Below are 16,092 nucleotides of genomic sequence, written 5' to 3'. Positions count from 1 at the left end.
CACTCTCCCTCCTTCCCTCCCTCTCTCTCTCCCCTATCTCACTCACTCTCCCTCCTTCCCTCCCTCTCTCCCCTATCTCACTCACTCTCCCTCCTTCCCTCCCTCTCTCCCCTATCTCACACTCTCCCTCCTTCCCTCCCTGTCTCTCTCCCCTATCTCACACTCTCCCTCCTTCCCTCCCTCTCTCCCCTATCTCACACTCTCCCTCCTTCCCTCCCTCTCTCCCCTATCTCACTCACTCTCCCTCCTTCCCTCCCTCTCTCCCCTATCTCACTCACTCTCCCTCCTTCCCTCCCTCTCTCCCCTATCTCACACTCTCCCTCCTTCCCTCCCTGTCTCTCTCCCCTATCTCACACTCTCCCTCCTTCCCTCCCTCTCTCCCCTATCTCACACTCTCCCTCCTTCCCTCCCTCTCTCCCCTATCTCACTCACTCTCCCTTGTTCTCTGCCTTGTTATGCTTCTTTCTCTCTTTCCCCCTCTTTCTCCCCCTTTCTCTACTACTACTCTCTCTCCCTCATTCTATTATGGAGTCTGATAAAACAGACACAGACCCTTCAGCCCATCCAGTCCGTGCTGACCCTAACCCAGTCCCCCACCTGCCTGCTCCTGGCCTATCTCCCTCCAACCCTTTCCTGTCCATGTCCTTATCCAAATCCCTTTTAAACGTTGTAACTGTCCCCACACCCCCCACTTCCTTAGGAAGGTCATTCCACACACGGACCACCCTCGGGGGAAACAGTTGCCCCTCATGTCTTTTTTAAATCCCTCTCCTCTCTCCTTAAACATGTGCCCCCTGGTCTTCAAATCCCCCCCCCCCCCTCCACCCCGGCGAAAGTACACCTGTCATTCACCTTATCTATCCCTGTCATGATTTTATAACCCTCTATAAGGTCACCCCACAACCCCCTACGCTCCAGGGAAAACAGCCCCAGCCTATCCAGCCTTTCTTTATAACTCCAACCCTCCCATTCCCGGCAACATCCTGGGAAATCTCTCCGGAACCCTCTCCAGTTTAATAATATCCTTCCTATAACAGGGAGACCAGAACTGGACACAGTATTCCAGAAGGGGCCTCACCAATGTCCTGTACAACCCCAACATGACGTCCCCAACTCCTACACTCAAAGGGCTGAGCAATGAGGGGGAGTGTGTGAAACCCCTTCGTAACCCCCCTGTCTGTGTGTGACACAAACTCCAAAGGGATGATGTCCCTGAACCCTTGGGTCCCTCTGTCCTACAGGACCACCCAGGGCCCTACCATTAACTGTAAGAGCCCTGTCCCTGTGTGTTTTACCAAAACACATAACCTCACCTTTATCCAAATTAAACTCCATCTGTCCCTCCTCAGCCCATTGACCCAATTGATCAGGATCCCTTTGTAATCTGAGATAACCCCCTTCACTGTCCACTATCCCACCAATGTTGGTGTCGCCCACAGACTTACTAACCATGTCTCCTATATTCTCATCCGAATCGTTAATATAAGTGACAAACAGCAGTGGACCCAGCCCCGATCCCTGTGGGACACCGCTGGTCACAGGCCTCCGGTCTAAAACACAACACTCCCCCACCACCCCCTGTCACCTACCGGTCAGCCAGTTTTGGATCCAATTGGCTTGCTCGCCCTGAATTCCACACTCTCCCTCGATCACACTCTCTCTCCTTTCTCCTCCTCTGTCTCCTCTCTCTCTCCTTCACTCTCTCGCTCATTCTCTCCCCTTCCTCTTCTTTCTTCCCCACTCTCTGTGTCACTCGGTCACTCATTCACAACCTCGCTTTCTCCCTCACACTATTCTGTCCCTCAATCCCTCCCCCCCTTTCCATCTTCCTGCTCTCCCACCCTCTTTCTCACCCCCTCTCTCACTCACTCTCTCATTTGCTCTTTAGCTCATTCTTCACTCTGTCCCCCATGCACTTGCTCAATCTCTCCCTCTTTCCCTTTTTTCTATATCTTTCTATCTCCGTCTTTCCCCTCTATCTCTCCTCCTCACCGTCTCTCTCTCTCTCTCTCTTGCACACTCCCTCATGCTCTCCCCCTCTCAGCATCTGTCCCTCGCCATCTCTCTACCGTCTCCTATGCTCTCTCTCCCTCATTCTCTCTCCCTCTCCCACTCTCTTTCTCTCTCTCTCAGTCCCTTGCTATCCCTCTCTCACTCTCTCCCTCTTGCTCTCTCTCTCTTTCTCCCTCATTTTCTCTCCCTCTCCCCACTCTCTCGTTCCCTGTCTTTCTTCCTCACTATCTCTCTCATTCTCTCTCCCTTACATTCGCGCTCTCTCCCTCATTCACTCTACCGCTCCCAAATCTCTTCCCTCCCCCCCTCTCTCTCTCTTCCCCCCCGCACCCATCATTCTCTCTCTCTCTCTCTTTCTCCCTTGGTATCACTCTCTCCTTGCTTCTCTCTCTCTCTCTCACTTCCCCCCTCCCCCTCACTCTCTCTCTCTCTTTCTCCCTTGGTATCACTCTCTCCTTGCCTCTCTCTCTCTCTCTCTCTCTCTCTCTCTCTCTCTCACTTCCCCTCTCCCCCTCACTCTCTCTCTCTCTTTCTCCCTTGGTATCACTCTCTCCTTGCCTCTCTCTCTCTTTCTTCCCCCCTCCCCCTCACTCTCTCTCTTCCTCATTCATTCTCCCTTTCCCAGCTCTCTCTCTCTCTCTCGCTCATGTCACTATCTCTCTATCTCTTCCATCTCTCACTCTCTCCCTCATTTTCTCTCCCTCTCCCCACTCTCTCGTTCCCTCTGTCTTTCTTCCTCACTATCTCTCTCATTTTCTCTCTCCTATGCCCTCACGCTCTCTCCCTCATTCACTCTCCCTTTCCCAGCTCTCTCTCCCTCTCTCTTTCTATCTCCTTCATGGTCTTGCGATCTCTCTGTCCCCCACTCCTTTTCCCTGTCTCCCACGTTCTCTCCCTCATTCTCTCCCCCCACCCCCAACAATTCTCCACTCTCTTTCACTCTCGCACTCTCTCTCTCTCTCTCTCTCTCTCTCACTCTCCGACCTTCCCTCTGGCCTACCTGGAAGAGACGGGTGAAGATGTCAAATTCGAAGACAGAGATGTGGTCACTGCAGGTGACGTCGATGGTGGACTTCAGCGCCATGGTTTCCATCCCACTCCCCAACCGATGAATTCTGTGCAACTGCTCTCGAAAATACTTCCAGGGAATGACACTCCTGGGAGGCGGGTTTGGGAACGGTTCAAGGGTTCAAGGGAGAGGGGGACGGACAGCGAGAGAGAGAGAGAGAGAGAGGATTCAGTCACAATGAGGGGAGACACACAGAGAGGTAACATGGTCCCGGAAGTGAGAACAGGAAAGAGGGAGCATGGATAGGAAAAGAAGGGGTGAGAATGGGGAGGGGGAGGTCAAGGGAACCAAGTGGATAAGGTTTAGTCTCAAAAGAATAGTTATTGACACGCAAGGAGGCAATGAGCTTGGAATCAGCCATCTTTTTAAGATCACAGCAAGAACTTGGCCACGGAACGCGTCCAATTAGAGGCCACAAATTGTGATGGCTGCAGGGTCCCTTTAACTGTTAAAGGGACACTGCAATTGCATTTTCAGGTTTGAAGGAACAAAGGGACGTTCCTGGGGCTGTTGGAGGGGGACACAATCACCTCATCAAGCTCTCAAAGGCGACAAGGAGAGGAATTCAGCAAGCTATTTGACTTTGGAGTGCGTCGCTCAACACTCCAATCCACAGTTCTCCTCGCAAGAACCCCGTGCTGTCCCTGTCCCTGGGAGTGTTTGAAGGGGGGGGACAGTGTAGAGGGAGCTTTACTCTGTATCTAACCCCGTGGTGTCCCTGTCCTGGGAGTGTTTGATGGGGGACAGTGTAGAGGAAGCTTTACTCTGTATCTAACCCCGTGCTATCCCTGTCCCTGGGAGTGTTTGATGGGGGGACAGTGTAGAGGAAGCTTTACTCTGTATCTAACCCCGTGCTGTCCCTGTCCCTGGGAGTATTTGATGGGGGGACAGTGTAGAGAGAGCTTTACTCTGTATCTAACCCCGTGCTGTCCCTGTCCTGGGAGTGTTTGATGGGGGACAGTGTAGAGAGAGCTTTACTCTGTATCTTACCCCGTGCTGTCCCTGTCCTGGGAGTGTTTGATGGGGGTACAGTGTAGAGAGAGCTTTACTCTGTATCTAATCCCGCGCTGTGTCTGTCTCTGGGACTGTTTGATGGGGGTCAGTGTAGAGAGAGCTTTACTCTGTATCTAACCCAGTGCTGTCCCTGTCCATGGGAGTGTTTGATAGGGGAGGCAGTGTAGAGAGAGCTTTACTCTGTATCTAACCCCGTGCTGTCCCTGTCCTGGGAGTGTTTGATGGGGGACAGTGTAGAGAAAGCTTTACTCTGTGTCTAACCCCGTGCTGTCCCTGTTCCTGGGAGTGTTTGATAGGGGAGGCAGTGTAGAGAGAGCTTTACTCTGTATCTAACCCCGTGCTGCCCCTGCCTGGGAGTGTTTGATGGGGGGACAGTGTAGAGGGAGCTTTACTCTGTATCTAACCCCGTGCTGCCCCTGCCTGGGAGTGTTTGATGGGGGACAGTGTAGAGAGAGCTTTACTCTGTGTCTTACCCCATGCTGTCCCTGTCCATGGGAGTGTTTGATAGGGGAGGCAGTGTAGAGAGAGCTTTACTCTGTGTCTAACCCCGTGCTGTCCCTGTGCCTGGGAGTGATTAATGGAGGGACAGTGTAGAGGGAGCTGTACTCTGTATCTAACCCCGTGCTGTCCCTGTCCCTGGGAGAGTTTGATGGGGGGAGGGTGTAGAGGGAGCTTTACTCTGTATCTAACCCCGTGCTGTCCCTGTCCCTGGGAGTGTTTGATGGGGGGGACAGTGTAGAGGGAGCTTTACTCTGTATCTAACCCCGTGCTGTCCCTGTCCCTGGGAGTGTTAGATGGGGGACAGTGTAGAGGGAGCTGTACTCTGTATCTAACCCCGTGCTGTCCCTGTCCCTGGAGTGTTTGATGGGGGACAGTGTAGAGGGAGCTTTACTTTGTATATAATCCCGCGCTGTCCCTGTCCCTGGGAGTGTTTGATGGGGGGAGAGTGTAGAGGGAGCTTTACTCTGTATCTATCCCCGTGCTTTCCCTGTCCCTGGGAGTGTTTGATGGGGGACAGTGTAGAGAAAGCTTTACTCTGTATCTAACCCTGTGCTGTCCCTGTCCCTGGGAGTGTGTGATGGGGGGACAGTGTAGAGAAAGCTTTACTTTGTATCTAACCCCGTGCTGTCCCTGTCCCAGGGAGTGTGTGATCAGGGGACAGTGTAGAGGGAGCTTTACTCTGTATCTAACCCTTTGCTGTCCCTGTCCCTGGGAGTGTTTGATGGGGGGAGAGTGTAGAGGGAGCTTTACTCTGTATCTATCCCCGTGCTTTCCCTGTCCCTGGCAGTGTTTGATGGGGGACAGTGTAGAGAAAGCTTTACTCTGTATCTAGCCCTGTGCTGTCCCTGTCCCTGTCCCTGGGAGTGTGTGATGGGGGGACAGTGTAGAGGGAGCTTTACTCTGTATCTAACCCCGTGCTGTCCCTGTCCCTGGGAGTATTTGATGGGGGAGACAGTGTAGAGGGAGTTTTACTCTGTATCTAATCCCGTGCTGTCCCTGTCCCTGGGAATGTGTGATGGGGGGACAGTGTAGAGGGAGCTTTACTCTGGATCTAATCCCGTGCTGTCCCTGTCCCTGGGAGTGTGTGTGATCGGGGGTCAGTGTAGAGGGAGCTTTACTCTGTATCTAACCCCGTGCTGTCCCTGTCCCTGGGAGTGTTTGATGGGGGGGACAGTGTAGAGGGAGCTTTACTCTGTATCTAACCCCGTGCTGTCCCTGGGAGTGTTTGATGGGGGGGACAGTGTAGAGGGAGCTTTACTCTGTATCTAACCCCGTGCTGTCCCTGTCCCTGGGAGTGTTTGATGGGGGGACAGTGTAGAGGGAGCTTTACTCTGTATCTAACCCTGTGCTGTCCCTGTCCCTGGGAGTGTTTGATGGGGGGACAGTGTAGAGGGAACTTTACTCTGTATCTAACCCTGTGCTGTCCCAGTCCCTGGGAGTGTTTGATGGGATGACAGTGTAGAGTGAGCTTTACTCTGTATCTAACCCCGTGCTGTCCCTGTCCCTGGGAGTGTTTGATGGGGGGAGAGTGTAGAGGGAGCTTTACTCTGTATCTAACCCCGTGCTGTCCCTGTCCCTGGGAGTGTGTGATGGGGTGACAGTGTAGAGGGAGCTTTACTCTGTATCTAACCCCGTGCTGCCCCTGTCCCTGGGAGTGTGTGATGGGGTGACAGTGTAGAGGGAGCATTACTCTGTATATAACCCCGTGCTGTCCCTGTCCCTGGGAGTGTGTGATGGGGGGGACAGTGTAGAGGGAGCTTTACTCTGTATCTAACCCCGTGCTGTCCCTGTCCTGGTAGTGTTTGATGGTGGACAGTGTAGAGGGAGCTTTACTCTGTATCTAACCCTGTGCTGCCCCTGTCCCTGGGAGTGTGTGATGGGGGGACAGTGTAGAGGGAGCTTTACTCTGTATCTAACCCTGTGCTGCCCCTGTCCCTGGGAGTGTGTGATGGGGAGACAGTGTAGAGGGAGCTTTACTCTGTATCTAACCCCGTGCTGCCCCTGTCCCTGGGAGTGTGTGATGGGGGAACAGTGTAGAGGGAGCTTTACTCTGTATCTAACCCCGTGCTGCCCCTGTCCGTGGGAGTGTTTGATGGGGGAACAGTGTAGAGGGAGCTTTACTCTGTATCTAACCCCGTGCTGTCCCTGGGAGTGTGTGATGGGGGGACAGTGTAGAGGGAACTTTACTCTGTATCTAACCCCGTGCTGCCCCTGTCCCTGGGAGTGTTTGATGGGGGGACAGTGTAGAGGGAGCTTTACTCTGTATCTAACCCCGTGCTGTCCCTGTCCCTGGGAGTGTTTGATGGGGGGACAGTGTAGAGGGAGCTTTACTCTGTATCTAACCCCGTGCTGCCCCTGTCCCTGGGAGTGTGTGATGGGGGGACAGTGTAGAGGGAGCTTTACTCTATATCTAACCCTGTGCTGCCCCTGTCCCTGGGAGTGTGTGATGGGGGGACAGTGTAGAGGGAGCTTTACTCTGTATCTAACCCCGTGCTGCCCCTGTCCCTGGGAGTGTGTGATGGGGGGACAGTGTAGAGGGAGCTTTACTCTGTATCTAACCCCGTGCTGCCCCTGTCCCTGGGAGCGTGTGATGGGGGGACAGTGTAGAGGGAGCTTTACTCTGTATCTAACCCCGTGCTGTCCCTGTCCCTGGGAGTGTGTGATGCGGGGACAGTGTAGAGGGAGCTTTACTCTGTATCTAACCCTGTGCTGTCCCTGTCCCTGGGAGTGTGTGATGGGGGGACAGTGTAGAGGGAGCTTTACTCTGTATCTAACCCCGTGCTGTCCCTGTCCCTGGGAGTGTGTGATGGGGGGACAGTGTAGAGGGAGCTTTACTCTGTATCTAACCCCGTGCTGTCCCTGTCCCTGGGAGTGTGTGATGGGGGGGACAGTGTAGAGGGAGCTTTACTCTGTATCTAACCCTGTGCTGCCCCTGTCCCTGGGAGTCTGTGATGGGGGGACAGTGTAGAGGGAGCTTTACTCTGTATCTAACCCCGTGCTGCCCCTGTCCCTGGGAGTGTGTGATGGGGGGACAGTGTAGAGGGAGCTTTACTCTGTATCTAACCCCGTGCTGCCCCTGTCCCTGGGGGTGTGTGATGGGTTCCTGTTTAAATGTGTGAAGGGCGTGTGTGGGTGCCTTTTCCCTAACTGGGGTATTCGAAGCAGGAACAATTCCGTGTCACTCACTCATCTCCGAAGGACCTTTTCCAGAATTCTGCAGCATCCACCTTGGTGACCCTGTAGGAATCCCCCTGGTAAAATCCGTTGGGGAATATTGCTCGGAGGTCGGCCAACATGTGACTGAAGATCAGGGAGAGTTTGATCAAACTGCGCCTAGGGGAGAGGGAGAGAGAGAGAGAGAGAGAGAGAGAGAGAGAGAGCGCACAGTCAGCAGGAGCCAGGAACCAGTCAACGGCTAAAGAAATCAGTCCCACGGTTCGTTCGAGAGGATCCTTGATTCTCTGTCAGGCTCTGTCCTTGGATCCCCATCTGTTATTGCAATGTTAACCGTACGCTCCTACTCTGAGAGACTGAGTTCCCTGATTGGGGCTCTTAACCTGGCTCCAATCAGGGAATTCTGCCTGACGGGTCTAAACAGGAGTGTCCAATTCTTACATATCAAAGCAAATAATTTTGAAACAGGGCTAACGTATCCAGAATTAAATGAAATATGAAATCAATTTAAATTTACGAACAGTATCGTTCGATTTTTCACAACTTTTGCCATTTGACAGCACTTGCATGAAATATCAGTATGCAATTATTTAAATTAGATTCCCTACAGTGTGGAAACGGGCCCTTCAGCCCATCGGATCCACGCTGACCCTCCGAAGAGTAACCCATCCAGAACCCATTCCCCTATCCTATCCTTACCCTGGACTCAGGCAACTAGAAATGTACAGCACTCTGTCCAATTGCCCCTCTCTCTACACCCTTATCAATTTCTTTCTAACCGGATTGGTTTAAGATTGGCAACACCATCAGATTTAAATTTAATCGGCTTGCAATCCCTCAGTCATAGAGTCATAGAGATGTACAGCATGGAAACAGACCCTTCGGCCCAACCCGACCATGCTGACCCAGATATCCCAACCCGATCCAGTCCCATTTGCCAGCACCCAGCCCATATCCCTCTAAATCCTTCCTATTCATATACCCATCCAGATGCCTTTTCAATCCTGTCATTGTACCAGCCTCCACCACTTCCTCTGGCAGCTCATTCCAAACACATACCACCCTCTGAGTGAAAAGGTTGCCCCTTAGGTCTCTTTTATATCTTTCCCCTCTCACCCTAAACCTATGCCCCTCTAGTTCTGGACTCCCCCACCCCAGGGAAAAGACCTTGTCTATTTACCCTATCCGTGCCCCTCATGATTTTATAAACCTCTATAAGGTCACCCCTCAGCCTCCGACGCTCCAGGGAAAACAGCCCCAGCCTGTTCAGCCTCTCCCTGGAGCTCAGATCCTCCAACCCTGGCAACATCCTTGTAAATCTTTTCTGAACCCTTTCAAGTTTCACAACATCTTTCCGATAGGAAGGAGACCAGAATTGCACACAATATTCCAACAGTGGCCTAACCAATGTCCTGTACACCCGCAACATGACCTCCCGACTCCTGTACTCAATACTCTGCCCAATAAAGGAAAGCATACCAAAAGCCTTCTTCACTATCCTATCTACCTGCGACTCCACTTTCAAGGAGCTATGAACCTGCACTCCAAGGTCTCTTTGTTCAGCAACACTCCCCAGGACCTTACCATTAAGTGTATAGGTCCTGCTAAGAGTTGATCTCTCTCTGCACCTTCTGTCACTGTAACACTATTCGGTTCCATTAACATGATGTATTTATGGAAGGTATAATTTGCCCTGGTTAGCACACAAAACAATACTTTCCACTGTATCTCGGTACAAGCTACAACAATAAATCAAAGTTAAAAATCACGCAACACCAGGTTATAGTCCAACAGGTTTAATTAAACCAGTTGGACTATAACCTGGTGTTGTGTGATTTTTAACTTTGTACACCCCAGTCCAACACCGGCATCTCCGAATCATGACAATAAATCAAATCATTCTTTGATCAAAGGGACAATAATCCCGGCCTCTCCCGTCTCTCCACATGAATTAAAGATTCTCATCTGTGGCTCATGTCTGTGAACAAAAATCCTCAGCACATTCTTCAAGATGTGAAGGCGAGATTTCGGCAAAGACAGGCCGGTGGGCAGAGGGGATGGAGTTGCCGTATCAGTAAGGAATGAAATTAAATCAGTAGTAAGAAACTAAGCAGAGTCAGATGGTGCAGAATCTGTGGGGGTACAACTAAGGAAACACAAAGGTAAAAAAACTAAATCCACAGTACAGGCCTCCAAACAGTTGTCAGAAGCTGGGGGTGCAAGATACATCAGGAGATAGAAAATGATGTGTAGGAAAGGCAAAGTTACAGTGATCATGGGGGATTTTAATATACAGGTTGATAGTGGATTGCAAGGAAAGGAATTTGTGGAATGGCTCCGAGATGGCTTTATGGAGCAGGTCATGGTGGGGCCCACTCAGGAACACGCAATTCCGGATTCAGGGATGTGCAACGAGACAGACTTGGTCAGGGAGCTTAAGGTGAAGGACCCCTGAGGAGGCAGTTACCGTAAAATGACCGAATTCGCTCCACAATTAGAGAGGGAGAAGGTAGAATCTGAGGGAACATTAATACAGCTGAATAAAGGCAACTGCAGAGACCTGAGGGAGGAGCTGGGGAGAATGGACTGGGAGTGGGGCCTAACAGGAAAGAGAGTGGAACAGCAATGGCGGGGGTTTCTGGGAGTAATTCAGGAGGCACAACGAGGACTCATCCCGAGGGAAAAGAAGCAAGGTACAGGGAGGATGAGGAAACCGTGGCTGACCAGGGAAGTCAGGGGGAGCATCAAAGCAAAAGGGAAAGAATATACTGTGGGGAAGGGCAATGGGAAACCAGAGGATTGGGAAGCTTACAAAGACCAACAGATTTACAAGGATGTTGCCAGGGTTGGAGGATCTGAGCTACAGGGAGAGGCTGAACAGGCTGGGGCTGTTTTCCCCGGAGCGTCGGAGGCTGAGGGGTGACCTTATAGAGGTTTATAAAATCATGAGGGGCATGGATAGGGTAAATAGGCAAAGTCTTTTCCCTGGGGTGGGGGGTGTCCAGAACTAGAGGGTCATAGGTTTAGGGTGAGAGGGGAAAGATATAAAAGGGACCTGAGGGGCAACTTTTTTCACCCAGAGGGTGGTACGTGTATGGAATGAGCTGCCAGTGGAAGTGGTGGAGGCTGGTACAATGCCAACATTTTAAAGGCATCTGGATGGGGACATGAATAGGAAGGGTTTGGAGGGATATGGGCCTGGTGCTGGCAAATGGGACTAGATTGGGTTGGGAAGGATCTGTTTCTGTGCTGTACATCTCTATGCCTCTGTGAGAGGGTACCAAAAAAAGAAGAAAGCAGGACAAAAGATTAAATTTGTGGGTAAGCCAGCCAGTAATATAAAGGACGACTGGAAGTAATTTTTTAGATACATAAAGGGCAAAAGAGAGGCAGAAGAGGACATTGGACTGCTAGGAACTGACACTGGGGAGATAGTAGTGGGGGACAAGGAAATGGCTGAGGAACTGAATAATGACCTCGTGTCAGTCTTCACGGTGGAAGACACGAGGAACTGAGGGCATTCTGGCTCAGTTTGCAGATGACACAAAGATGGGTAGAGGGACAGTCAGCGTTGAGCAGGCAGGGAGGCTGCAGAAGGTTAGGAGAGTGGGCAAAGAAGTCGGCCCAACATCGAGGGCTGAAGGGCCTGTACTGCGCTGTAACGTTCTATGTTCTAAGTGGGCGATGGAGTGCAACGTGAGAAAGTGTGAGGTCATGACCTTTGGTAGGAAGGATAGAGGCATGGATTGTTCTCTCAATGGGGAGAAAATTCAGAAGTCTGAAGTGCAAAGAGACTTGGGAATTCTAGTCCAGGATTCTCTCGAGGTAAACTTGCAGGTTGAGTCAGTGGTTAGGAAGGCAAATGTAATGATGACATCTATTTAGAGAGGACTTGAATATAAAAGCTGGGATGTACCTCTGAGGCTCTATAAGGCTCTGGTCAGACCACATTCGGAGTATTGTGTGCAGTTTTGGGCCCCATATCTCAGGAAGGATGGACTGGCCCTTGGAGTGGGTCCAGAGGAGATTCACAAGAATGGTCCCAGGAATGGAAAGCTTAACGCATGAGGAATGTTTGAGGGCTCTGGGTCTATACTCGACAGAGTTTAGAAGGATGAGGGAGGATCTAATTGAAACTTACAGAATACCGTACGGCCTGGACAGAGTGGATGTTGGGAAGATGTTTCCATCGGTCGGAGAGACTAGGACCCGAGGGCACAGCCTCAGAGTAAAGGGAAGACCCTTTAGAACAGAGATAAGGAGAGACCTCTTCAGCCAGAGGGTGGGGAATCTGTGGGATTCACTCCCACAGAAGGCTGTGGGGGCCGGGTCACTGAGTCTATTTAACACGGAGATAGGTAGGCTCTTGTGTGTCAAGGGGATATGGGCTTATGGGGAGAAAGTGGGAGAATGGGGTTGATAAAGGTCTCAGCCATGATTGAATGGGGGAGCAGACTCAATGAGCTGAATGGCCTAATTCCTGCTTCTCTGTTTTCTGGTCTTATTGCCTGATGCCCTCAGTGACTCATCACCCAATGGGTTTTCACTTTGACACTGTGACAGCTCAATCTTGTCAGCATCTTATCTCTGCAATCCACTCCAGCCCCAACTGAGAAACTAAACTTTTCCTTTCTCTCTGCTTCCCCTGATCGTCGTAAAGCTCCACCATCTCTTATCCTGTTCCTTTTACACCATAGAACAGTACAGCCCAGGATCAGGCCCTTCGGCCCATCAGGCTGTGCCGAACATGATGCTATATTAAACTAATCCCCTTCTGCCTGCCCTTGGTCCATACCCCTCCATTCTTTGTATATCCATGTGTTTATCTAAAAGCCCCTTAAATGCCCCTGCCTCCCCCCCCCCAACCCCCCAGCAGCATGTCCCACACTCCTACCCCTCTCTGGGTAAAAACCCACCCCTCACATCCCCTTTGAACTTTCTCCTCCCACCTTAAATGCTTTCTCCCTTGTTCAACTCTGGGATAAAGATTCTAACTGTCAAACCCTATCTCTGTATCTCATAATGTTATAGGCTTCTATCAAGTCTCCCCTCAGCCTCCAGGGAAAACAGCCTGAGGTTTTCCAGCCTCTCCTTATAGCTCGTACCCTCTAATCCCGGCAGCATCCTGGCAAACCCCTTCTGCGCCCTCTCCCGAGCCTCCCCATCCTTCCTGGAATGTGGCGACCAGAACTGAACGCAGTTCTCTCAGTGCGGCCTAACTAAAATCTGATAAAGCTGCAGCCTGACATCCCGACTCACGTACTCAGTTACCCGAGCAATAAAAGGCAAGCACGCTATACACCTTCCACCCCACCCTATCGACTTGTGTGGCCACTTTCAGGGAGCGGTGGACTTGAACCCCAACATCCCTCTGTACATCAATGCTGTGCAGAGTCCTGCCATTAACTGTATACTTTCCCTTAACATTTCACCTCCCAATTTGGACGATGGTAAGGTCCTGGGGAGTGTTGCTGAACAAAGAGACCTTGGAGTGCAGGTTCATAGCTCCTTGAAAGTGGAGTCGCAGGTAGATAGGATAGTGAAGAAGGCATTTGGTATGCTTTCCTTTATTGGTCAGAGTATTGAGTACAGGAGTTGGGAGGTCATGTTGTGACTGTACAGGACATTGGTGAGACCACTGTTGGAATATTGTGTGCAATTCTGGTCTCCTTCCTATCGGAAAGATGTTGTGAAACTTGAAAGGGTTCAGAAAAGATTTACAAGGAAGTTGCCAGGGTTGGAGGATTTGAGCTACATGGAGAGGCTGAACAGGCTGGGGCTGTTTTCCCTGGAGTGTCGGAGGCTGAGGGGTGACCTTATAGAGGTTTATAAAATCATGAGGGGCATGGATAGGGTAAATAGGCAAAGTCTTTTCCCTGGGGTGGGGGAGTCCAGAACTAGAGGGGCATAGGTTTAGGGTGAGAGGGGAAAGATATAAAAGAGACCTAAGGGGCAACTTTTTCACCCAGAGGGTGGTACGTGTATGGAATGAGCTGCCAGGGGAAGTGGTGGAGGCTGGTACAATTGCAACATTTAAGAGGCATCTGGATGGGTATATGAATAGGAAGGGTTTGGAGGGATATGGGCCGAGTGCTGGCAGGTGGGACTAGATTGGGTTGGGATATCTGGTCAGCATGGACTGGTTGGGCCGAAGGGTCTGTTTCCGTGCTGTATATCTCTATGACCCTATGACCTCACTCTTACCCGGATTAAACTCCATTGGCCATTTTTCCACCCATATCTACAACTGATTGAGTGGGAATGTCTCCCTTTTGCGTGTGTTCAGACCCGCTCATGATTTTGAAACTCTCGATTAGATCTCCTCTCTACCTTCTGCTCTCCAGAGAGAACAGTCCCAACGTCTCACTTAGGATCACACTGTCATAGAGTCATTGAAACATACAGCAAGGAAACAGGCCCTTCAGCCCAAACTGATCCATGCTAGCCCAATCAACTAGCTCCAATTGCCCGCATTTGGTCCATATCCCTCCAAACCCTTCTCATCCCGGTACCTGTCCAAGTGGTTTTGAAATGTTTTGAGAGGGGAAAAGATATAAAAGGGACCGAAGGGGCAACTTTTTCACCCAGAGGGTGGTACGTGTATGGAATGAGCTGCCAGAGGGTGTGGTGGAGGCTGGTACAATTGCAATGTTTAAAAGGCATCTGGATGGGGATGTGAATAGGAAGGGGTTAGAGGGATATGGGGCGGGCGCTGGCAGGTGGGACTAGACTAGGTTGGGATATCTGGTCAGCATGGACGGGTTGGACCGAAGGGTCTGTTTCCATGCTGTACATCTCTCTGACCCTATGAAATGTTGCTGTTGTACCTGCCTCACCCACTTTCTCTGGCAGCCCATTCCATACACGCGTCACTCTCTGTGTGAAGGGGTTGCCCCTCAGTCCCTTCTGAAATCTTTCCCCTCTCACCCTAAACCTGTGCCCTCTCGTTTCCAGTTCCTCATGACTCGGGAAAAGATGATCTGCATTCACCCTATCAACGCCCCTCATGGTTTCGTGCACCTCAATAAGGTCACCCCATCATTCTCCTACAGTCCGAGGGATAAAGTCCTGTCCTGGCCAACCTCTCCCTGTAACTCAGGCCTGCTGGTCCGGGCAACATCCTGGTAAATTTTCTCCGCCCTCTTTCTGGTTTAACTCTGCCTTTCCTGTAACAGGGTGACCAAACCAGGACACTATACTCCAAGCGCAACCTCACCAACAAAGTATAGAACGGTAACATAATGTCCCACATCTGGTAGTCAATGCCTCATCCCAACAAAGGCCCACATGTGAAATTCCCCCCTCACCACCCTGTCTACCTGTGACACCACTTACAACGAAATAAATATCCTCATTCCCAGAACCTTCACTTATGCTCTCTCTTTCTCTTTCTCTCTCCCTTAGTCCCAGTCTGTCTCTCTCTCCCCCTCTCTCTCTCTCCCTCCTTGTCTCTCCCTCTCTCTCTCTGTTTCAGTCTCTCTCTCTCCCCCCCTCTCTCTCCCTCCGCACCCCCGTCTCTCTCTCTCTCTCTCTCTGTCTCTCTCTCTCTGTCTCTCTTCCCCTCTCTCTCTGTCTCTCTCTCCCCCCTTCTCCTCCCTCCCCCTCCCTTCTCTCTCTCCCTCCCTCGCTGTCTCTCTCTCTCTCTCCCCTTCTCCTCCCTCCCCCTCCCTCCTCTCTCTCTCTCTCTCTCTGTCTCTCTCTCCCTCTCTACCCCCCTCTCCCTCCCTCCCCGTCTCTCTCTCTCTGTCTCTCTCCCCTTCTCCTCCCCCCCCTCCCTTCTCTCTCTCTCTCTCTGTCTCTCTCTCTCCCCTTCTCCTCCCTCCCCCTCCCTTCTCTCTCTCTCTCTCTCTCTCTGTCTCTCTCCCCTTCTCCTCCCTCCCCCTCCCTTCTCTCTCTCTCCCTCTCTCCCCCTTCTCCTCCCTCCCCCTCCCTTCTCTCTCTCTCTGTCTCCCTCTCTCCCCCCTTCTCCTCCCTCCCCCTCCCTTCTCTCTCTCTCTCCCTCTCTCTGTCTCTCTCCCCCTCTCTACCCCCCTCTCTCTCCCTCCCCCTCCTCTCTGCCTCTCTCTCTCTCTCTCTATTTCTCTGTCTCTCTCCCTCTCTCTCTCTTCCCCCGCCCAACACGTTCCCACCTTCCCGATAATGTGGGGCACACAACTGGAGCCAATCCCCCAGCGGAGCTTGAACTAGGCTCCTGTCACCTGTCCTGCTCCTGACCTCTTCCTGGCACCGACCGCTGACGAGACTTAACCCTTTATACTCCACATTCTCCCCGAAAGACAAGGGACAAAGGGACAGGGTTGGTGTCCCCAGGGAGATACCTG

General features: G+C 51.6%; 1 protein-coding gene across 1 annotated transcript in view; it reads right to left on the bottom strand.

The window, feature by feature from the left end:
* Window positions 1–16,092, bottom strand: part of LOC148139421 (E3 ubiquitin-protein ligase CBL-like) — a 54,754-nt gene that overhangs the window by 9,686 nt on the left and 28,976 nt on the right. The window contains exons 2-3 of the mRNA XM_087980807.1: window positions 7,784–7,930; window positions 3,014–3,170 (exon numbers count right to left, since the gene is read on the bottom strand). Coding sequence (XP_087836933.1) covers window positions 3,014–3,170; window positions 7,784–7,930 — 304 coding nt within the window. The remainder of the gene's footprint in view (window positions 1–3,013; window positions 3,171–7,783; window positions 7,931–16,092) is intronic.

Source organism: Chiloscyllium plagiosum, unplaced genomic scaffold, assembly GCF_037043375.1.
Source record: "Chiloscyllium plagiosum isolate Xiang-an unplaced genomic scaffold, Cpla_swu_hap1 HiC_scaffold_38, whole genome shotgun sequence".
Classification (NCBI taxonomy): Eukaryota; Metazoa; Chordata; class Chondrichthyes; order Orectolobiformes; family Hemiscylliidae; genus Chiloscyllium; species Chiloscyllium plagiosum.
This window is presented reverse-complemented; position numbering and strand designations above follow the sequence as displayed.